This window comes from Heptranchias perlo, chromosome 5 (assembly GCF_035084215.1).
Source record: "Heptranchias perlo isolate sHepPer1 chromosome 5, sHepPer1.hap1, whole genome shotgun sequence".
Classification (NCBI taxonomy): domain Eukaryota; kingdom Metazoa; phylum Chordata; class Chondrichthyes; order Hexanchiformes; family Hexanchidae; genus Heptranchias; species Heptranchias perlo.
This window is the reverse complement of record NC_090329.1, coordinates 131,104,904-131,128,551: the sequence shown is the minus strand read 5'-3', so window position 1 is coordinate 131,128,551 and position 23,648 is coordinate 131,104,904. Positions and strand designations below refer to the sequence as shown.

The 23,648-nt window shown below is 43.7% G+C and overlaps 1 protein-coding gene across 3 annotated transcripts in view; it reads right to left on the bottom strand.

Moving 5' to 3' along the window:
• LOC137322123 (cullin-9) overlaps window positions 1-23,648 on the bottom strand; it is a 344,721-nt gene that overhangs the window by 182,503 nt on the left and 138,570 nt on the right. For 2 of the 3 annotated variants that reach the window (XR_010962966.1, XM_067985222.1), the window contains exons 11-16: window positions 19,963-20,200; window positions 18,641-18,746; window positions 14,604-14,831; window positions 13,277-13,406; window positions 9,932-10,103; window positions 880-985 (exon numbers count right to left, since the gene is read on the bottom strand). Coding sequence is in view for 2 of the 3 variants with exons in the window: in XM_067985222.1 (XP_067841323.1) it covers window positions 880-985; window positions 9,932-10,103; window positions 13,277-13,406; window positions 14,604-14,831; window positions 18,641-18,746; window positions 19,963-20,200 (980 nt within the window). In the remaining variant the exon portion in view is untranslated. The remainder of the gene's footprint in view (window positions 1-879; window positions 986-9,931; window positions 10,104-13,276; window positions 13,407-14,603; window positions 14,832-18,640; window positions 18,747-19,962; window positions 20,201-23,648) is intronic. The other variant, XM_067985223.1, reaches the window with a different exon arrangement.

The window sequence follows — 23,648 nt, the reverse complement described above, 5'->3', positions numbered from 1 at the left end:
TCACCAGATCCAGTCTGGAAAACAAATAGGCTGTGACACACTGTAATTATCTACATTAATCAGTCCCGAGCCAAAGAGATCACATGGCTCTTCTAGTCAGAGCTAGAGGGTTTGAAGGGCTCAATACTTGAGTCTTGTTACTGCCACTGCCCTCAATCAATGGTGATCTGGCAGTAGGTAAGCCCCTGACATCAGTGATTCACAGCACAGGGAGTGCCTACCAAAGTTGGCAATAATGCTGAGGAACAGACTGCCTCCTACCAGTCTGAAGACGAGACACCAGACTCTTGCGCTAGGCCCACACTACGAATTGCAAGGACATCAGTCAGAAGTCTACTTCTTTCTTTTGGGAAATTTCATGGAAAGAATCCTGTGTCCGCAGACTTTGGGGATCTGTGCCAATGCATCATTGGAAAATGCAAGCCAGAAACGTAATGTGAAAAATAATAAACCACATCCCCAAATTGAAAGTTAACACCAAAGAAGCTTCAAAAAAGGAAACTAAAACCACAGAAACAATGTGATAGAATCAAATTAAGCAATGTTGAACTCGTTCCATGGATTTCCCAAGAGGATGACTGCCTCTTTGTGTGTGTGTAAAAGCTGAAGAGCAGGAAACATCAAAATTAACCCTTTGAGTATTTTCCAGCTTTTCAAATCTGCACTTCTGCTAATCAACATCTGTAAAAATAATTGTGCCTTTTTAAATGCCAAGTATATAAAAAAAATCAAAAGAAAGAAAACACAAGAAACCACAGAAGAATTTAGAGTTCACTGAACAAACTGTAAAAGTGTTTTTGTATTGGAAGCTGTAACTAGATCACAGGATTGATCAGGTTTGGTCTTACTGATTGGAGAGAGTTGGTTTTAGTGACTCACTGTGTTTAGTTCTGTGTTGATGTTACTGGGATCATCCCCTCCCATCACCACAACACGTGCTGGCATGTAACTGGAGTCCTCACTTGCAACCACCAAGGTCAGTTGTCTGTAACACATAGAATCATAGAAGTTTACAACATGGAAACAGGCCCTTCGGCCCAACATGTCCATGTCGCCCAGTTTATACCACTAAGCTAGTCCCAATTGCCTGCACTTGGCCCATATCCCTCTAAACCCATCTTACCCATGTAACTGTCCAAATGCTTTTTAAAAGACAAAATTGTACCCGCCTCTACTACTGCCTCTGGCAGCTCGTTCCAGACACTCACCACCCTTTGAGTGAAAAAATTGCCCCTCTGGACCCTTTTGTATCTCTCCCCTCTCACCTTAAATCTATGCCCCCTCGTTATAGACTCCCCTACCTTTGGGAAAAGAATTTGACTATCTATGCCCCTCATTATTTTATAGACTTCTATAAGATCACTCCTAAACCTCCTACTCGCCAGGGAAAAAAGTCTCAGTCTATCCAACCTCTCCCTATAAGTCAAACCATCAAGTCCCGGTAGCATCCTAGTAAATCTTTTCTGCACTCTTTCTAGTTTAATAATATCCTTTCGATAATAGGGTGACCAGAACTGTACACAGTATTCCAAGTGTGGCCTTACTAATGTCTTGTACAACTTCAACAAGACATCCCAACTCCTGTATTCAATGTTCTGACCAATAAAACCAAGCATGCTGAATGCCTTCTTCACCACCCTATCCACCTGTGACTCCACGTTCAAGGAGCTATGAACCTGTACTCCTAGATCTCTTTGTTCTATAACTCTCCCCAACGCCCTACCATTAACAGAGTAGGTCCTGGCCCGATTCGATCTACCAAAATGCATCACCTCACATTTATCTAAATTAAACTCCATCTGCCATTCATCGGCCCACTGGCCCAATTTATCAAGATCCCGTTGCAATCCTAGATAACCTTCTTCACTGTCCACAATGCCACCAATCTTGGTGTCATCTGCAAACTTACTAACCATGCCTCCTAAATTCTCATCCAAATCATTAATATAAGTAACAAACAACAGCGGACCCAGCACCGATCCCTGAGGCACACCGCTGGTCACAGGCCTCCAGTTTGAAAAACAACCACCCTCTGTCTTCTGTCGTCAATCCAATTTTGTATCCAATTGGCTACCTCACCTTGGATCCCGTGAGATAATAAAAGGCCACTCATCAGCAGACTGCAACTGCAGTTAGAAAACATTTTGTACCAAATATGTATGTAACATGTGGCTACTTCTGCATCGGTTTATACTGCACAAGTAGTCTGATGTCACATATTGACTAATTGATGTTATTTTGTGGGGGAAGAAGAGGGGGATCCTCATTTTCCACTCTAATGGGTACGGTAGCATAGTGGTTGTTACTGAACTAGTAATCCAGAGGCCTGGACTAATAATCCGGAGTCACGGCAGCTGGGGAATTTAAATTCAATTAATTAAATAAAATCTGGAATAAAAAAAAACTAGTATCAGTAATAGTGGCCATGAAACTACTGGATTGTCGTAAAAACCCATCTGGTTCACTAATGTCCTTAAGGGAAGGAAACCTGCCGCCCTTACCCGGTCTGGCCTATATGTGACTCCAGACCCACAGCAATGCGGTTGATTCTTAATTGCCCTCTAAAATGGCCTAGCAAGCTACTCAGTTGTACAATCTCGCTACAAAAAGACATCATAAGAATAAAACCGAACGGACCCCCCAGCATCGGACCACTAGGCACCGGACATGACAAAGGCAAACCAAGCCCAGTCGACCCTGCAGAGTCCTCCTCACTAACAACCGGAGACTTGTGCCAAAATTGGGAGAGTTGTCCCACAACTAGTCAAGCAACAGCCTGACATAGCCATACTTACAGAATCATACCTTTCAGCTAACGACCCAGACTCTTCCATCACCATCCCTGGGTATGTCCTGTCCCACTGGCAGGATAGACCCACCAGAGGTGGCGGTACAATGATATACAGTCAGGAGGGAGTGGCCCTGGGAATCCTCAACATTGACTCTGGACCCCATGAAATATCATGCCATCAGGTCAAATATGCGCAAGGAAACCTCCTGCTGATTACCACCTACCGTCGTCCCTCAGCTGATGAATCAGTCCTCCTCCACGGTGAGCACCACTTAGAGGAAGCACTGAGGATAGCAAGGGCACAGAATGTACTCTGGGTGGGAGATTTCAATGTCCACCACGAAGAGTGGCTCGGTAGCACCACTACTGGCCGAGCTGGCCGAGTCCTGAAGGACATAGCTTGCAGACTAGGCCTGCGGCAGGTGGTGAGAGAACCAACACGAGGGAAAAACCGACTTGACCTCGTCCTCACCAAACTAACTGTCGCAAATGCATCTGTCCATGACAGTATTGGTGGGAGTGATCACCACACAGTCCTTGTGGAGACAAAGTCCCATCTTCACACTGAGGACACCATCCAACGTGTTGTGTGGCACTACCACCGTACTAAATGTGATAGATTCAGAACAGATCTAGCAGCTCAAAACTGGGCATCCATGAGGCGCTGTGGGCCATTAGCAGCAGCAGAATTGTATTCCAGCACAATCTGTAACCTCGTGGCCCAGCATATTCCTCACTCAACCATTACCAACAAGCCAGGGGATCAATCCTGGTTCAATGAGGAGTGTAGAAGAGCATGCCAGGAGCAGCACCATGCATACCGAAAAATGAGGTACCAACCTGGTGAAGCTACAACACAGGACTACATGTATGCTAAATAGCAGAAGCAACATGCTATAGACAGAACTAAGCGATTCCACAACCAACAGATCAGATCAAAGCTCTGCAGTCCTGCCACATCCAGTCGTGAATGGTGGTGGACAATTAAACAACTAACGGGAGGACGAGGCTCTGTAAACATCCCCATCCTCAATGAAAACAGAGTCCAGCACATGAGTGCAAAAGAGACAAGGCTGAAGCGTTTGCAACCATCTTCAGCCAGAAGTGCGGAGTGGATGATCCATCTCGGCCGCCTCCCGATATCCCCACCATCACAGAAGCCAGTCTTCAGCCAATTCGATTCACTCTACGTGATATCAAGAAACAGCTGAGTGCACTGGATACAACAAAGGCTATGGGCCCCGACAACATCCCGGCTGTAGTGCTGAAGACTTGTGCTCCAGAACTAGCCGTGCCTCTAGCCAAACTGTTCCAGTACAGCTACAACACTAGCATCTACCCGACAATGTGAAAAATTGCCCAGGTATGTCCTGTCCACAAAAAGCAGGACAAATCCAATCCGGCCAATTACCGTCCCATCAGTCTACTCTCAATCATCAGTAAAGTGATGGAAGGTGTCATTGACACCAATATCCTGCTCACTGATGCTCAGTTTGGGTTCTGCCAGGACCACTTGTCTCCAGACCTCATTACTGCCTTGGTCCAAACATGGACAAAGAGCTGAATTCCAGAGGTGAGAGTGACTGCCCTTGATGTCAAGGCAGCATTTGACCGAGTGTGGCATCAAGGAGCCCTCGTAAAATTGAAGTCAATGGGAATCAGGGGGAAAATTCTCCAGTGGCTGGAGTCACACCCAGCACAAAGGAAGATGGTGGTGGTTGTTGGAGGCCAATCATCTCAGCCCCCAGGACATTGCTGCAGGAGTTCCTCAGGGCAGTGTCCTCGGCCCAACCATCTTCAGCTGCTTCATCAATGACCTTCCCTCCATCATAAGGTCAGAAATGGAGATATTCGCTGATGATTGCACAGTGTTCAGTTCCATTCGCAACCCCTCAGATAATGATGCAGTCCATGCCCGCATGCAGCAAGACCCAGACAACATCCAGGCTTGGGCTGATAAGTGGCAAGTAACATTAGTTTCTACAGTTATATAAAAAGAACAAGGGTGGCTAGGGCAAACGTAGGTCCCTTAGAGGATGAGACCGGGAAATTAATGGTGGGAAACATGGAGATGACAAAAGTGCTGAACAAATATTTTGTTTCAGTCTTTACGGTAGAGGATACTAAGAATATCCCAACACTGGACAAACAGGGGGCTCTGGGGGGAGGGGGGGGGGGGGGGGGGAGGAGCTAAATACGATTAAAATCACTAAGGAATTGGTACTCAGTAAAATAATGGGACTCAAAGCGGATAAATCCCCTGGACGTGATGGCTTACATCCTCGGGTCTTGAGGGAAGTGGCAGTAGGGATTGTGGATGCTTTGGTAATAATTTTCCAAAATTCTCTGGACTCAGCAAAGGTCCCGGCAGATTGGAAAACTGCTAATGTAACACCCTTATTTAAAAAGGGTAGTAGGCAGAAGGCTGGAAATTATAGACCAGTTAGCCTAACATCTGTGGTGGGTAAAATTTTGGAGTCTATTATTAAGGAGACAGTAGCGGAACATTTGGATAAACATAATTTAATAGGACAAAGTCAGCATGGCTTTTCGAAGGGGAAGTCATGTCTGACAAATTTGCTTGAGTTCTTTTAGGACATAACGTACAGGTGGATAAAGGGGAACCAGTGGACGTAGTGTATTTAGACTTCCAGAAGGCATTCGACAAGGTGCCACATAAAAGATTATTGCTCAAGATAAAGAATCACTGGATTGGGGGTAATATTCTGGCATGGGTGGAGGATTGGTTATCTAACAGGAAGCAGAGAGTTGGGAGAAATGGTTCATTCTCGGACTGGCAACCAGTAGCCAGTGGTGTTCCGCAGTGTTCGGTGCTGGGTCCCCAACTCTTTACAATCTATATTAACGATTTGGAGGAGGGGACCGAGTGTAACATATCAAAGTTTGAAGATGATACAAAGATGGGAGGGAAAGTAGAGAGTGAGGACATAAAAAACCTACAAGGGGATATAGACAGGCTGGGTGAGTGGGCGGAGATTTGGCAGATGCAATACAATATTGGAAAATGTGAGGTTATGCACTTTGGCAGGAAAATTCAGAGAGCAAGTTATTATCTTAATGGCGAGAAACTGGAAAGTACTGCAGTACAAAGGGATCTGGGGGTCCTAGTGCAAGAAAATCAAAAAGTTAGTATGCAGGTGCAGCAGGTGATCAAGAAGGCCAACGGAATGTTGGCGTTTATTGCGAGGGGGATAGAATATAAAAACAGGGAGGTATTGCTGCAGTTATGTAAAGTATTGGTGAGACCGCACCTGGAATACTGCATACAGTTTAGGTCTTCATACTTAAGAAAAGACATACTTGCTCTCGAGGCAGTACAAAGAAGGTTCACTCGGTTAATCCCGGGGATGAGGGGGCGGACATATGAGGAGAGGTTGAGTAGATTGGGACTCTACTCATTGGAGTTCAGAAGAATGAGAGGCGATCTTATTGAAACATAAGATTGTGAAGGGGCTTGATTGGGTGGATGCGGTAAGGATGTTCCCAAGGATGGGTGAAACTAAAACTAGGGGGCATAATCTTAGAATAAGGGGCTGCTCTTTCATAACTGAGTTGAGGAGAAACTTCTTCACTCAGAAGGTAGTAGGTCTATGGAATTTGCTGCCCCAGGAAGCTGTGGAAGCTACATCATTAAATAAATTTAAAACAGAAATAGGCAGTTTCCTAGAAGTAAAGGGAATTAGGGGTTACGGGGAGCGGGCAGGAAATTGGACATGAAGCTGAGTTCGGATCGGTCAAGGTCCTATGGGTGGCGGAGCGGGCCCAGGGGCTGAGTGGCCGGGTCCTGCTCCTACTTCTTGTGTTCTTTTGATTTGAGGTTAGGATCAGATCAGCCATGATCTTATTGAATGGCGGAGCAGGCTCGAGGGGCCGATTGGACTACTCCTGCTCCTATTTCTTATGTTCTTATTAGTGCCAGATAAGTGACAGACAATGACCATCTCCAACTAGAGAGAGTCTAACCACCTCCCCTTGACATTCAATGGTATTACCATCGCCGAATCCCCCACCATCAACATCATGGGGGTCACCATTGACCAGAAACTTAACTGGACCAGCCATATAAATACTGTGGCTACGAGAGCAGGTCAGAGGCTGGGTATTCTGCGGCGAGTGACTCACCTCCCAACTCCACAAAGCCTTTCCACCATCTACAAGGCACAAGTTGGGAGTGTGATGGAATACTCTCCACTTGCCCGGATGAGTGCAGCTCCAACAACACTCGAAGTTCGGCACCATCCAGGACGAGGCAGCCCATTTGATTGGCACCACATCCACCACCCTAAACAGTCACTCCCTTCACCACCGGCGCAGCGTGGCTGCAGTGAGTACCATCTACAGGATGCACTGCAGCAGCTCGCCAAGGCTTCTTTAACAGCACCTCCCAAACCCGCGACCTCTACCACTAGAAGGACAAGGGCAGCAGGCGCATGGGAACACCACCACTAGCTCATTCCGCTCCAAGTCACACACCATCCCGACTTGGAAATATATCGCCATGCCTTCATCGTCGCTGGGTCAAAATCCTGGAACTCCCTACCTAACAGCACTGTGGGAGAACCTTCACCACACGGACTACAGCGGTGCAAGAAGGCGGCACACCGCCATCTTCTCAAGGGCAATTCGGGATGGGCAATAAATGCCGGCCTCGCCAGCGACACCCAAATCCCATGAACGAATAAAGAAAAATTGTTCAATTTGGATATTTCAGAAATTTCACATCAGAGAAATTCAAGGGGCTGGATTCTTACATGTATTATATATCAAAAAATAGTAGGTGGCTTGCAACATTCTATTTCAAAATGCATTGAAAACTCCTATGTCAACCAGGTCCCATGGGAAATACTATTGTAAAAGTGTCCAAATATACCTGCAATATATTATACCCCTGTAAGTGGCAGTGCGATGATTGTTTTCAATGCTAAGCTTTGCTAACGTTAGTAACATCACATCTCAGGAACAAACCTGGAGAAATCAGTGCCTGTTCAGGAATGAAGAAATCTTGCCAGTACAGGCCAGGAATCAGCATCACTTCAAAAAAAAAACAGGACTCTTTCAAACTTTAACAGAACTTTACCATCCCAAAAATCAGGACCCTCCAAACCAAGGTACTGTTCCAACCCCCACACCCTATTGAGGTACTTTTCCAACACCTCCTCCCACCCACCCCAAAGGCTGTCCTCTCTCCATCCCCCACCATGCTGAGGTACTTTTCCAACATCCCTCCTTCCCACTGAGGTACTTTCTCCCTCCCCGCCCTCCAGACCCTCTCACCCAATCCTTCCTTTGTTTGGGTCCAATCATCCTCTGATCCTTATACCCTGCTAGGCCTGAAGACAACACTTGGTCATAACTACCCATGTGCAATGCCACGGGATTCGACTCTTAAATCCAGCCAGATTAGCATTTCGTCACAAACAGGTAACGCCAAAGCACTTGTCAATTCCTAGTTTCTAGGGCTGAAAAATTAAATGTTCATTCAGGTTAATAAGATTCCGGGTTTACATCGGTACGTACCGAGTTAGATGACCTCAGCTAAGTCAGCAGTACTAGTTAGGGTGCCCTCAGCAAAGAACAGAATCATAGAAATTTACAGCACAGAAGGAGGCCATTCGGCCAAAAAAGAGCTTTCATGCCTAATCCCACTTTCCAGCACTTGATCCGTAGCCTTGTAGGTTACGGCACTTCAAGTGCATATCCAAGTACTTTTTAAATGAGTTAAGGGTTTCTGCCTCTATCACCCTTTCAGGCAGTGAGTTCTAGACCTCCACCACCCTCTGGGTGAAAAAATTTCTCCTCAGCTCCCCTCTAATCCTTCTATCAATTACTTTAAATCTATGCCCCCTGGTTATTGACTTCTCTGCTGAGGGAAATAGGTCCTTCCTATCCACTCTATCTAGGCCCTTCAATTTTATACATCTCAGCTACATCTCCCCTTAGCCTCCTCTGTTCCAAAGAGAACAACCCCAGCCTATCCAATCTTTCCTCACAGCTAAAATTCTCCAGTCTGGCAACGTCCTCGTAAATCTCCTTTGTACCCTCTCTAGTGCAATCACATCTTTCCAGTAATGTGGTTGCCTGTGCTCCCGAGGGGAAGAAAAGTATTCGCCATGATTCCTGCTCCTGATCGCTATCAAGTGGCCTCTTTTGGAAAGTGCATGAATAACACTGAAGACAGGACTACGGAAAAGAAAAAGTCAGTGAACCCTCTGAAGTTCTAGTGTTTTGGCACTTCAACTCACCAAGCCTAGCAATTAACTACATTTTGAATCCCTTGAAAATACTGGAATCTATTACATTACCTGGTAGATGATCCCAAATGTTTTTACCTTTTGAGTAAAGTCTTTTTTTTTCTCAATACCATTTGAAATGTACTTTTCATTAACTTAAATTTGTCTCTTCTGGTCCTACAAGTCTGACTTACCTGGAGATAATATTCTAGGTTCACGTTATCTAAACCACCTAATACTATTTATATCATCGAATATTTTATACATCCCAATGAGGTCCCCCTTAACCACCTTCTCTATTGGCAAAAGAACTTTTGATTATCTAGCGTTTCCTTATGGCTCATCCCCTTTTTACTTGGGATCATTTTTATGGCAGTGAGATCAAAAATTGTAAACATAAGTCTAAGTGAGGTATGACCAGTGCGTCATAAAGCCTTAGCAGGTTTATACTTTACTGTTCGGGCTAGGTATTCTAACATTCCACTTGGTTTATTAATCGCTGCTCCATATTGTCACAACACAAAGGACTCCTCCCAGGTCCCTTTGCAAATCTCCTTGCGTTAATTCTGTTCCCTTCATTATATCTGGAGATGCCCATTTTTTTTTGTCTAATATGCAACACTTACTAGTTTTACATTATTATAGTCTGTCAATCCTCATTGTCTAGGTTCACAAAAGAATAGCCACAAAGTGCTGAAGAGCAGCATGGGATCACACCACTTTCAGGGGTGGGGGGGGGGGGAAGAGAGAGAGGAGAATTGCAGAGGAAAAATATACTTTAAAAGTGCTGGTGTAACAGCATCATTGTACTATATATACAGTCCCGGCTAATAGAGTCTGAGTGGCTCATAATGGGAAAGAGCTCTAGTTTGAATCCCTCCACACGTACCTGATGACCACCCCTTTGTGCATGTAGATGTTAATGTAATGGGACCCCGTGCTGCCATTTGATTCCCAGTACGTTTTAGTGTTCTTGTCCGTCAGCTTGCTCGCTCTGTGATGATTGGAGGACACCTCCACCTTCTCCCAACACTTGTCCTCTTTCAGCTCCACACTGGAACCTATGGAATGATGAACAGCAAGAAGGAAGGAATATATATGTATATATAGATCTAGAGTAACCACCAGCCAGGGAAACAACCTATAGAACATCTCAGCAGGATTAGAATCTAAAACATTCTAAAAATAAATATCCCAAATATAACCAGGAGTTGTCACTTGGATTGAGCATGTTGGTACCAATACTCCACAACAATTATCACAGCTAAGCCAATATGCTCTACACGTGGCAATACATTGGAGTGTTACACTTAATTCACAATGTCACTACCACCACTAGTGAAAAATCCGTAACTGTAACACTAGTGACAGATCTATAATAGACCTTTAAATGTACTGCTGGGCGTTTTACAGTTCCCTGATTTGAAGGAAGTTTTCTCATGTTCGTGATAATAACAGCCAAATTACGGGCAATTTTACACTGCAGACTTTACTAGGTTCAGAATGCCCCAAAATCATCTCAAGTGGGATCATAAACCCATTAGAGGGAAAACTTTTATCCCATTACCCAGTTAGATTTACACCCTGGTTCCAGCTAAATTCTCATCCATTCTGCTACCCAGTTCCCCAATCTTTCCAACCTGGTTCAAATATTCAAAAATAATCAAACTTTAAACACTATTTCAAAGCAGCCACCACCCTGTCAAATTTAAAACAGATCCTCATCGAAGGACTCGCAGCTACACACAGACCAAGACAACTTTCCTGTATTTAGCAACGTGAGCTGGATAGCGAAATACTTCAAGCAGAAATTAATCCCAAGATCTATGAAACATTAACAGTTATATTATCTATTTTCTGGTTTCCAAGCAACAAATTGAAAATCTATCAGTGACTAGCAATGTTATATCTTGTATAGCTGCTTACTATCATATATGTAATTCAAATGAGCCATGACCTGCAGGGCTATGGACCAAATGCAGGAAAGTGGGATTAGGCTGGGTGGCTCGTTTCTCAGTCGGCGCAGACACAATGGGCTGAATGGCCTCCTGCTGTGCTGTAAATTTTCTGATTCTATGTTCACAAAGTAACCTTCATAAACTGAAAATGTTATCAAAGAATTTCAGTATCTTCTATGAATAGGAATATTGGAAGATACAAGGCTAGGTAAGGCTCTGCAATCCATCTGACCAGTCTCAAAATCTAATACGCATCTGTATTGTATTATGAGTCTCCAAATATCCTGCTACTACTTCCTTAATAATGGATTCTAGCATTTTCCCAATGACAGACGTTAGGCTAACTGGTCTATAGTTACCTGCTTTCTGTCTCTTCTGTTTGCGGTTTTCCAATCCGCTGGGATCTTTCCAGAATCTAGTGAATTCTGGAAGGTTACAACCAATGCATCCACTATCTCTGTAGCCACCTCCTTTAAGACCCTTGGATGCAAGCCATCAGGTCCAGGGGACTTGTCAGCCTTTAGTCCCATTAGTTTACCTAGTACTTTTTCTCGAGTGATAGTGATTGTTTTTAGTTCCTCCCTCCCCTTTGCCCCTTGATTTTCTACTATTATTGGTATATTATTAGTGTCTTCTACTGTGAAGACAGATACAAAATATCTGTTCAATTCCTCTGCCATTTCCTTGTTTTCCATTATTATTTCCCCAGTCTCATCCTCTACAGGACCAATGTTTACTTTAGCTACCCTCTTCCTTTTTATATACTTGTAGAAGCTTTTACTGTCAGTTTTTATATTTCTTGCTAGTTTACTCTCATAATTTATTTTCTCCCTCTATTATTCTGTGTCATCCTTTGCTTGTTTTTAAAGTTTTCCCAATCTTCAGGCTTACCAGTAATTTTTGCCATGTTGTATGCTTTTTCTTTTAACCTGATACCATCCTTGACTTCCTTAGTTAGCCATGGTTGGTTCACCCTTTTTGTGGAGTCTTTCCTCCTCACAGGGATATATTTTTGTTGCGAGACATAAAATATCTTTTTAAATGTTTGCCACTGCTTATCCACCATCATACCATCTAATCTGTTTACCCAGTCCACTTTAGCCAATTTCGCCCTCAATCCTTTATAATTGCCCTTATTTAAGTTTAATGTAGTAGTTTCAGACCCAGGATCCTCGGTCTCAAACTGGATGTGAAATTCTATCATGTTATGATCACTGCTTCCCAAGGGATCCTTTTACTTTGAGATCATTAATGAATCCTGTTTCGTTACCCATTACCAGATCCAAAATGGCCTGTTCCCTGGTTGGTTCCCCGACGTATTGGTCTAAGAAACAGTCCCTAATACACTCCATGAACTCCTCCTCAGGGCTATTTTTGCCCATTTGATTTGTCCAATCGATGTGAAAGTTAAAATCACCCATGATTATTGCATTACCTTTTTTACAAGCCCCCCTTATTTCCTGATTTATATTTTGCCCGACAGTGTAGCTACTGTTAGGGGGCCTATATACTACCCCCACCAGTGATTTCTTTCCCTTGCTATTTCTTACCTCCACCCAAATTGATTCGACATCTTGATCTTCTGAGCCAAGATCATTTCTCACTATTATAGCAATTTCATCCTTTATTAACGGAGCTACCCCACCACCCTTACCTTTTTTCCTATCCTTCCGAAATGTTAAATAACCCTGAATATTTAGCTCCCAACCTTGGTCACCTTGCAACCACGTCTCTGTAATGGCCACAAGATCATACCCATTTGTTTCTATTTGTGCCGTCAATTCATCTATCTTATTACGAATGCTGCGCACATTCAGATAAAGAACCTTTAATTTTGTCTTTTTACCATTCTTTCCTACCCCGGCCCCATTTGCTAGTGCACTCTTATATGTTTGTACACTCTGCCCCTTCCTGACGCACTCTATTTATCATTACCCCCATCACTTTCCTGTTCTACTTCCTTGCCTTTTCTCTTTATCAATCTAAACTTCGCCTCACCTAAGCTCTCCCCCCTCTATTTAGTTTAAAGCCTGAGTTATGAGACAGTGCTCGCTATAAAACCATCCAATCGCAATTTGAGCTCCATGGAATTTAATTCTAGGATTACATGGATTGTGAAAACAGTTTGTTACAATGAAGTTTAACTACGCACACTTATTGCTATCAGAGAAGTAGAAAAGCAATACTGGGATTATACTTGAGTATCTTCATTTCAGCAAGAAATTAAAGTAAAAAAGAGATGCTCTCTTTTAGCCCCACACATAATTTAAACTTGCCGTGATTCAGTCTGTTATCATTGAGCCGTTCGGACAGACCTTGACAGAGGTTCCTCAGGAATACATCAAAGAAAGGGATATTGATTGGCTGATGGCTGCGTCTATGCTCCTCAATTTGCCCCAAAACCATCTGCAAGTGGGAGTTGAAAAATAAAATCAAATAAATGCAGAATGAGAAAAGCCCATTCATCCCATCAGTCCTGTTTCTTTCCATAGACTGTCATGATCACAAGTTAAGCAAACACCTCCATAATCTTAAAACTCTCAACAGCAAATCCATTTGGCTGGAAGGGAGGGAAGAACATGAACAATGTCTTCAGCAGTGACCAGGTTCTTCAGAAGCTTCTTCTTCACTCACACATGCTTAACACTGCTCTAGTGTAACGCCAAAACGTACAGACCAGATGGTCTCAGTCTCAATCCCAAGTCTGGGTAAGTTAGCTGATATTTGCCAGGTCAATATTTGAGTTATAATTGGCCTCAGCAGGGAAGAAAATTAGTCAAAGGATTGCCTCTCTGCTCAGTTCAGGATAAAAACATTGTATGGGGAGGGGGGGGGTGGGGGGCAGGGAATATATTCTTGCTTCTCTCAAACAGACCACTAAAGAACAATAACTGCCATTAACTCCCAGCTGAGAGGATCGCAACATTTTTGTTGGAAAAAGTGGTTTTAATTCTTTATTTTTAGCCAATGTTGTAGAAATCCAGAGAAAAGTATTAAAAGCACAAGACTGAGTTTCTGTGGTAAACACAAGTCCATCTTGAGGGCTTTACATGGAATGCTGTTTATGGATGGAACAGAAGGCATCAGTATAGAGTAAGAGGTACATTCAGCTCCTTAGGGCAGAGTGCATTAAGATTCATGCATTCCAGTGAACTGATGTACCTCCTCCACGGATGTCTTAGTGGGTGATTGCACCACCTGACATGGTACTGAGTCACATACTCCAGAAAAGTCCCAGGTTCAAACACTGGTCTGTGCTGAGTTAGCTCACCTCAGCCAGGGTGGGAGCAGGGTCTCAGACTGAGCTGGGGAAAGAAAGAAAAAAAATAGCAATTTTTCCCCAGTGCTGATTTACTATCCACTAATCCACTTTGGAGACCCCGGTCAGATATCAGGCGAGGAGAGGATCAGCCTCGACTGCCTGGTCGAGTAACTAGTCAACACATTACCTAGACCCACGCCTGAAAAATAACTACCTGGACAAGGTACTGGAGGAGCAGCCTGCGCTTGTGGAAGTGTCCTCCAATATATGAGTCAATGCTTTTATGGGAGGATGGGAGAAAATAAATTGAAAGGAAAGCAGAAGAGAACAAACCTACTCACCTGTATACATCCAGCCAGGATACTGGTGGTCATTTTCTTGTACAGGCTGGCGTACTTTTCACAGTCACTGACCAGATCTCGGAGCTCTGCGGCCAGCAGTAAAGCTGAACTGTGTTTGTCCAGTGCCTTTGACAGAGTCTCCTTTGACCCAAGCCGACACATAACTACTGCATAATCCTTGTTCACAGTTGCTAGCCTGTGCAGAAACCTGATGAAATCCTGCAGTACCTGAAGGCAGAGAGAATAAAAAGTGACTTTAGTCAACATTTCAATTACCTGTAACTGGGAAGGTTATAAACCAAGTTAGCAGCTCCCTCTGTGCCTCAATGCATTGCCCAGTGTGATCGAGGCAAACTGACCAGGAAGATCTACAATTCAACTCCCAGACTGCAGTGAATTAACCAATTTCAACCAGGCCACTGCCACTGACGGACTACACCCAGAAAGTATAGAAGAGCAAAAAAAAGATATTAGGCAGAGTTTCCACTCCCAAATATCTATGCTGGAAAGGGCATGTATTTGGACGTTGTCAAATGAGGCTTGAAGGGCCTGGTGACACTGTCAAAGCCAACACGTGGCTGAATGGCCATTTGGGTATGGTAGCATCCACAATATCAAGCAAGAGTCAGCATCTTCAAGAGATATGGGGATAAAAAAGCAGATTGGGATTCAACAGCGCTGACTTCCCACAAGTAAAAAGCCTAATGATGCTCACTCTCCGGACTCAAACATGAAGAACTAGGTACACACGGGAGGGTGTCTGCCACCATAGTGGAACTGTACCTCGGCATTTTCAGGGCAGGAGGGGAGCAAAAGGGCTAAAACTGGGGGGGAGGGGGGGGGGGGGGGTGGTGGGGTGTTGGAACTGCTCACAGGTCAGCCTGCAAAGAAATTCTACTGGTACAGTCTCGCACATTTTAAACTGTGGAAGTTTGAAGCCAGGGCTTGAGGGTGAGGTTTTACCAAGGTAGCGTAGCATTTGATCAAATGTGGACTTGCACATGGTATTACCAATGACACGATGGCTATTAAGGTTGGCATGGTTTAAGGCATGTGTCTTATATGAAATTAATGGGTCATTAAAAAGGTATTTGTCAGTCATCATTTATGGGAAGCATAAACTATTGGATATAAGAACATAAGAAATAGGAGCAGGAGTAGGGCATATGGCCCCTCGAGCCTGCTCTGCCATTCAGTAAGATCATGGCTCTTCAAAATCATCTCCACTTTCCTGCCCGATCTCCATATCCCTTGATTCCCCTAGAGTCCAAAAATCTATCGATCTCAGCCTTGAACATACTCAATGATTGAACATCCGCAGCCCTCTGGTGTAGACAATTCCAAACATTCATAACCCTCAGTGAAGAAATTTCTCCTCATCTCAGTCCTAAGTGGCCGATCCCTTACCCTGAGACGGTGTCCCCTCGTTCTAGATTCTCGAGCCAGGGGAAACAGCCTCTCAGCATCTACCCTGTCAAGCCCTCTCAGAATCTTATATGTTTCAATGAGATAGCCCTTGATTCCCTTAGTGTCCAAAAATATACACATAAACCACCCAGTCTATTGTTCCCATTATATGAACAGAAAACCCCTGAAGAGCACACCTATAGCCAGTTATAGTAAGATCATGAATATGCAGGTAGAAGCAAATACAAAATACTACAGCTGTTCTACCACCAGTGCACAGGTTGACAGATTCCTACAGTTTTCTGGTATCATTCAACCAAAACGACAAAGAATTGCATTGTCCAGTGATCGCTCTCTAAGGAAAGCAGACTCAGTAATAGAGGGCGTTACTACTAGTTGAATTGACGAATAGACAGTGGAACTAACAGTTGAATTAGCTCAGTAATAGTGCTATTAGCAGTTGAATTGACTCAGTAACAGAGAGTGTAACTAATAGTTGAATGTCAGTAAGAGTGTGCAAGAATCATGGAATCATAGAAAGGTTACATCATGGAAGGAGGCCATTCAGCCCATCGAGTCCACGCCGGCTCTATGCAAGAGCAATCCAGCTAGTCCCACTCCCCTGCCCTTTCCCCGTAGCCATGCAAATTTTTTCCTTTCAAGTACTTATCCAGTGCCCTTTTGAAGGCCATGATTGAATCTGCCTCCACCACCCCATCGGGCAGTGCATTCCAGATCACAACCACTCGCTGTGTAAAAAAGTTTTTCCTCATGTCACCTTTGGTTCTTTTGCCAATCGCCTTAAATCTATGTCCTCTGGTCCTTGACCCTTCCGCCAATGGGAACAGTTTCTCTCTATCTACTCTGTCTGGATCTTTGAATACCACTATCAAATCTCCTCGCAAACGTCTCTGTTCCAAGGAGAACCACTTCTTCAGTCTATCCACGTAACTAAAGTCCCTCGTCCCTGGAACCATTCTAGTAAATCTCCACTGCACCCTTTTTAAGGCCTTCACATCTTTCCTGAAGTGCGGTGCCTAGAACTGGACACAACACTCCAGTTGTAGTCGAGTGAGTGTTTTATAAAGGTTCACCATGACGTCCATACTTTTTTCCTCTATGCCTCTATTTATAAACCCAGGATCCCATAAGCTTTTTTAACCACTTTCTCAATCTGCCCTGCCATCTTCAACGATTTGTGCATATTTACCCCCAGATCTCTGTGTTCCTGTACCCCTTTTAGAATTATGCCCTCTAGTTTATATTGCCTCTCCTCGTTCTTCCTACCAAATGTATCACTTCGCTATCACTTCGCATTTTCTGCATTAAATTTAATCTGCCTCATGTCCGCCCATTCCACCAGCCTATCTATATCCTCTTAAAGTCTATCACTATCCTCCTCACTGTTTACTACAATTCCAAGTTTTGTGTCATCTGCAAATTTTGAAATTGTGCGCTATACACCCAATACCAAGTCATTAATATATATCAAGAAAAGCAGTGGTCCCAACACTGACCCCTGGGGAACACCACTGGACACCTCCCTCCAGTCCCAAAAACAACCATTCACCACTATTCTCTGTTCCCTGTCACTTAGCCAATTTTGTATCCATGTTGCTACTGCCCCCTTTTTTCCATGGGCCGCAATCTTGATAAGCCTACCGTGCAGCACTTTATCAAATGCCTTTTGAAAGTCCATATACTCCACATCAACAGCATTACCCTCATCTACCCTCTCTGTTACCGCATCAAAAAACTCAATCAGTTTAGTTAAACACAATTTGCCTTTAACAAATCCGTGCTGGCTTTCCCTAATCAATCCACCCTCGTCCAAGTGAGTGTTAATTCTGTCCCAGATTATCATTTCTAAAAGTTTCCCCACCACTGAGGTTAAACTGACTGGCCTATAGTTGCTGGGTTTATCCTTACACCCTTTTTTGAACAAGAGTGTAACATTTACAATTCTCCAGTCCTCTGGTACCATCCCAGTATCTAAGAATGATGGAAGATTATAGCCAGTACCTCCGCAATTTCCACTCTTCCTTCCCTCAGCAACCTAGGATGCATCCCATCCGGACCGGGTGACTTATCTACTTTAAGTACAGCCAGCCTTTCAAGTACTCTCTATCAATTTTTAGCCCATCTTGTATCTCAACTATATCTTCCTATACTGAGACTGTGGTAGCTGTGTTGACCATTGAATTTTATGTTGCTATGATACCAAATGATCTTTCCTAGCATCTCACTGGTACCCACACGGGCATCAGGCTTTTATAAAATTAAAAAATCTGGATAAAGGGCCAAACGCACAAAGCAAGGCAATGCCAAGTTTGAAAAGAGGAGAGAGGAGAGAAGATGAAGTCAAATGGTGATAAGCTGGTGCCAAGTTTGAGTTTTAAAAGCCTATTTATTATAGCAGGAAGGAAAGAATGAAAGGTAAGGAGTCCCACTGTTGGTAGATACCTGGGAAAAAGCGAGGGACTTAGAGACAGTGTAATGAATCCTGATCTCAGCACAGTGAGGATACAAACAAAAGAAAAGCATATAGTTTACAGCATTTGTAGCTTAGGTGGAACAAGAGGAGCAGTGACTACAGCAGTATTAATAAAAAAAACACATTTCCATCATACCTCTCTGTCATTACTGTAGGCTGTCATGGATGACAAACATGGTTCAATACTTTCATGCCAGGGCAACAGATCTTCCAGATAATTATCCAAAAACTTGCTCAGAATTCTAAAAAAAGACCCCAAACAGAAGAAGTTATTCAGGAATGACCTTCTGAGACTGCACCAGTCCCCATCAAAAAGAGGCAGCATTTCGATTACTAGTCTCCACATTTACTGGGATTGATGAATTGGCGAGAACCTCAATTTTGAATCAAAGTCTGCCTTTTAGCTTCCTCCATAGGTTAGCTGGCAAATCCATTATGTGAGGTGGTGATAAATCTCTCAGATCAGAAGATTCCAAAATCAATTCCCAGCCTATGCTGAGTTAGCTGATCTCACCTAGGGCAGCATTTGAGGTGCTGCAATGGATCGCAACACTCCGAGGCTAGGGTGGAAATGCAGACAAAAAGTCAGCTACAAGGGCCCTCACTCCACATCACTATCCAGTGGCTGCTGTAAGGTGCGCGTGTGAATGCTGACACTGGTTGGTTGGACGCTCACAAATGGGTGATGAACTGGAAGGCTGCTGCCATCTATAGGACTGCAACCCAGTTAAGAGTCGGCACTTACAGAAGTGGGGAAAATAAGCACATACAAAAATTAAATTCAAAGAAGTCAGTGCTCTTAGCCAGGACTCTGAAAACTCCAATTTACTGGTGAATTTCACAGGATTGGTTCTCCAGGTTGCACAAGTAACCCTTGCAGCTCGTCCACTCCATTCTCCCTTCTACTGTTAGCCATTGAAATGTCCTAGAAGTTGGGCATTTGTCACATTTCACACCAAAGTGGCACAGAGTGTCAGGGTATTCACAAGCTCCATCATAAATGGAGGGATGTAGATTTGTTTCTCTGACTTAACAGAGCAACCTTCAGGTACAGTTTAACTATCAGAGAGCAAATGATTTATACGTACACTTTGAGAGGGCGAAGTGAAGTTTATTGAGTGGGCAGTGGCCTAGCACACTGTCTTCTTTCACATTTGAAATCCTGCCCAGGCAAGGAGGATGAATGTCTCTCGGCTGTAAGGGTTCTATCAGAAATGAGTTTGGGGACTATCAACCTGCTTCATGGTGGCAATAAACCCACCTTTAGCAATAGTAAAGAGGCTAAACAGATTATTGCTGTGGTAAAACTGTGGTTGGAAAAACTGACACTAATGCAAAGAGGAGGCACCCTTCTGGGGTTGGAGCAGAGACACTTTGTTAGGCCAGAGTAGAGGGAGCTTTACTCTGTTTTGGGCCACGCTACAACTGACCAAGTTATGTCAGCGCTCCATCACATACCGAATGATAGCCTGTTCCACAGCTTTTTCGGAGCGGAAATGGTCCAATCCCTGCACCAGTGACTGGAAGGCTTCTTTATCCTTCATGATGTCTGCAATCTGAGATTCCAGCCCAGTGGTCTCATCACAAATCCAGCGCTCCAGTGAAAGAATGATCTCTTTGGTGCCGCTCCTCTCCTTTAAGCTCACCAGTAGCATCTTCAGCTCGGCATCCTTCAGGTTTAAGGCCTCTTTCGATTCTGAAACAAAAAAAATAAATGCCTTAGAGAGGGTGCAGAAAAGATTTACCAGAATGGTACCAGGGATGCGGGACTTCAGTTATGCGGAGAGACTAGAGAAACTGGGGTTGTTCTCCTTAGAACACTGAAGGCTATGGGGAGATTTGATAGAGGTGTTCAAAATCATGAAGAGTTTTGATAGAGTAAATAAGGAGAAACTGTTTCCAGTGGCAGAAGGGTTGGGTAACAGGACACAGATTCAAGGGAATTGGCGAAAGAACCAAAGAAGAGATGAGGAGAATTTTTTTTACACAGCGAGTTATGATCTGGAATGCACTGCCTGGAAGTGGGGGGAGTAAGCCTGAGAATTGGGAGCATTTTAGAATTCAGCAAAGGAGGACCAAGAAATTGATAAAGAAAGGGAAAATAGAATAGGAGAGTAAACATAAAAACTAGGTATGTAAAACGGAAAAGACTGGTGAAGGCAAATGTGGGTCCCTTACAGCCACAGACGGGAGAATTTATAATGGGGAATAAGGAAATGGCAGAGAAATTAAACAAATACTTTGTGTCTGCCTTCACAGAAGACGACACAAAAAACCTCCCAGAAAAACTAGAGAACCAAGGGTCTGGCGAAAATGAGGAACTGAAAGAAATCAGTATTAGTTAAAAAAAATAGTACTAGAGAAATTAATGGGACTGAGAGTTGATAAATCCCAAGGACCTGATGATCTACATCCCAGGGTTTTGAAAGAGGTGGCTATAGAGATAGTGGATGCATTGGTTGTCATTTTCCAAAATTCTATAGATTCTGGAACAGTTCCTGCAGATTGGAGGGTGGCAAACCCCACTATTTAAGAAAGGAGGTAACGACAAACCTGACATCAGTAGTAGAGAAAATGCTAGGACCTACTATAAAGGATGTGATAACAGGACACTTAGAAAATAATAGGATTTGGCAGTCAACATGGATTTATAAAAGGGAAATCATGTTTGACAAACCTACGGGAGTTCTTTGAGGATGTAACTAGTAGAATAGATAAGAAGGAACCAGTGCATGTGGTGTATTTGGATTTTCAGAAGGCTTTTGTTAAGGTCCCACACAGGAGGTTGGTGAACAAAGTTAGAGCACATGAAATTGGGGGTAATATACTGGTATGGATTGAGAATTGGTTAACAGACAGAAAACAGAGAGTAGGAATAAACGGGTCTTTTTCAGGTTGGCAGACTGTGACTAGTGGGGTACCGCAGGGATCGGTGTTTAGACCCCAGCTATTCACAATATATATCAATGATTTGGATGAGGGGACCAAATGTAATATTTCCAAGTTTGCTGATAACACAAAACTAGGTGGGAATGTGAGTTGTGAGGCTTCAAGGGGCTATAGACAGGCTAAGTGAGTGGGCAAGAACATGGCAGATGGAATATAATGTGGAAAAATGTGAAGTTATCCACTTGGTAGGAAAAACAGAAATGCAAAGTACTTTTTAAATGGAGAGAGATTGGGAAATGTTGATGTTCAAAGAGACCTGGGTGTCCTTGTACGAGTCACTGAAAGCTAAAATGCAAGTGCGGCAAGCAATTAGGAAGGCAAATGGCATGTTGGCCTTTATTACAAGAGGATTTGAGTACAAGAGTAAAAATGTCTTACTGCAATTATACAGGGCCTTGGTGAGACCGCACCTGGAGTATTTTGTACAATTTTGGTCTCCTTACCTTGTCTACTTGCCATAGAGGGAGTGCAACAAAGGCTCACCACAGACTGATTCCTGGGATGGCAGATTGTCGTATGAGGAGAGATTGAGTAGACTAGGCCTGTATTCTCTCGAGTTTAAAAGAATGAGAGGTGATCTCACTGAAACATACAAAATTCTTACAGGGCTTGACAGGGTAGATGCAAGGAGGATGTTTCCCCTGGCTGGGGAGTCTAGAACCAGGGGTCAGTCTCAGAATAAGGGGTAGGCCATTTAGGACTGAGATGAGGAGAAATTTCTTCTGAGGGTGATGAACCTTTGGAATTCTCTACTCCAGAGGGCTGTAGAGGCTCAGTCATTGAGTACATTCAAAACAGAGATCGATAGATTTCTAGATATTAAAGGCATCAAGGGATTATGGGGATGGTGTAGGAAAATGGCATTGAGGTAGAAGATCAGCCATGATCTTATTGAATGGCAGAGCAGGCTCGAGGGGCCGGATGGCCTACTCCTGCTCCTATTTCTTATGTTCTTATAAAGAGAGAAGGCGGAGATGGTGGTGGATACAGATTCAATAATAACTTTCAGAAGGGAACTGAATAAGCCGGCACAGGCACAATGGGCCGAATGGCTTCCTTCTGTGCTGTAAGATTCTATGAATTTCACCATTGCCAAACCAGTCAATAAGTAATCCCTGCAGGGAATCAACATAGCAGTTACTAGTCAAAATATTTAGGAATGATACTGTAATTAAAACATGGGTCACTGAGGATAATTGCTGCATTACATCTCCTCCCCCTTTAGGGGTTCACTCAACTGGCGGGACATTAAGCATCTCAATGTGCAAAGCTACTTTAATTAATGGAAAATTTCAGTTAAATCCTATACAGAACAAAAAGAGGAAATTTTTATTCTGTATAGGAAATCCTATCAACTTTGGCTCAAATACCTCACACCTCCAGCTTGGTCAACAAAGTGACTGGACTTCTTCATGGCTACAAATGATATTTTGAGCATCAGTTAACATTGAGAAGAAATATTGGGCATCAACATACAGCAGGAAGCTCCCATCAACGTAAGAAAGGGACAGGTCTGGCAGATAGCTCTCCCTAGCAACTAATCTTAAGACACCAGTTAAATACAAAACTGCATGGGTTGCAGCAACTTGTACTTACATAGCCATTAACATACAAAAACTTCCCAAGAGGCTTCACAGAGGCATGATCAGACAAAATAGACAACAAGCCAAAGGGGATGACCAAACGCTTGGTCTAACGAGGATCTTAAAGGAGTAGAGGGTCGAGGAGAGGGAGGTAGAGAGGCAGAGGGGTTTAGGGAAGGAATTGCAGAGCACGGGACCTCGGTGGTCGAAGGTATCACCCAGCAAAGGGGGAGATACACAAGAGGCCAGAGTTAGAGTTCTGAGGCGGGGAAGGACTACAGGGCTGGAGGAGGTTTCAAAGAGTGGGAGGCACAAGACCACGAAGGGTTTTAAACATGAGGATGAGAATATTAAATTTGAGGTGTTGGCACACCGGGAATTAATGTAGGTCAGCGAGGACAGGGGAGGGCTGAGTAGGATTTGGTGCAGGATAGAATAAAGGCAGCAAAGTTTTGGATGAGCTTAAGTTATTGAAGGTTGACGGATGGGAGGCAGGAGAACAGTGGAATGGTTAAGTCTAGAGATGACAAAGGCTGAGGTAGGAGTGGAGGCAGGAGATGTTACCGAGGTGAAAGTATGTGGTCTTTGTGATGGAAAGGATATGGAGTCAGA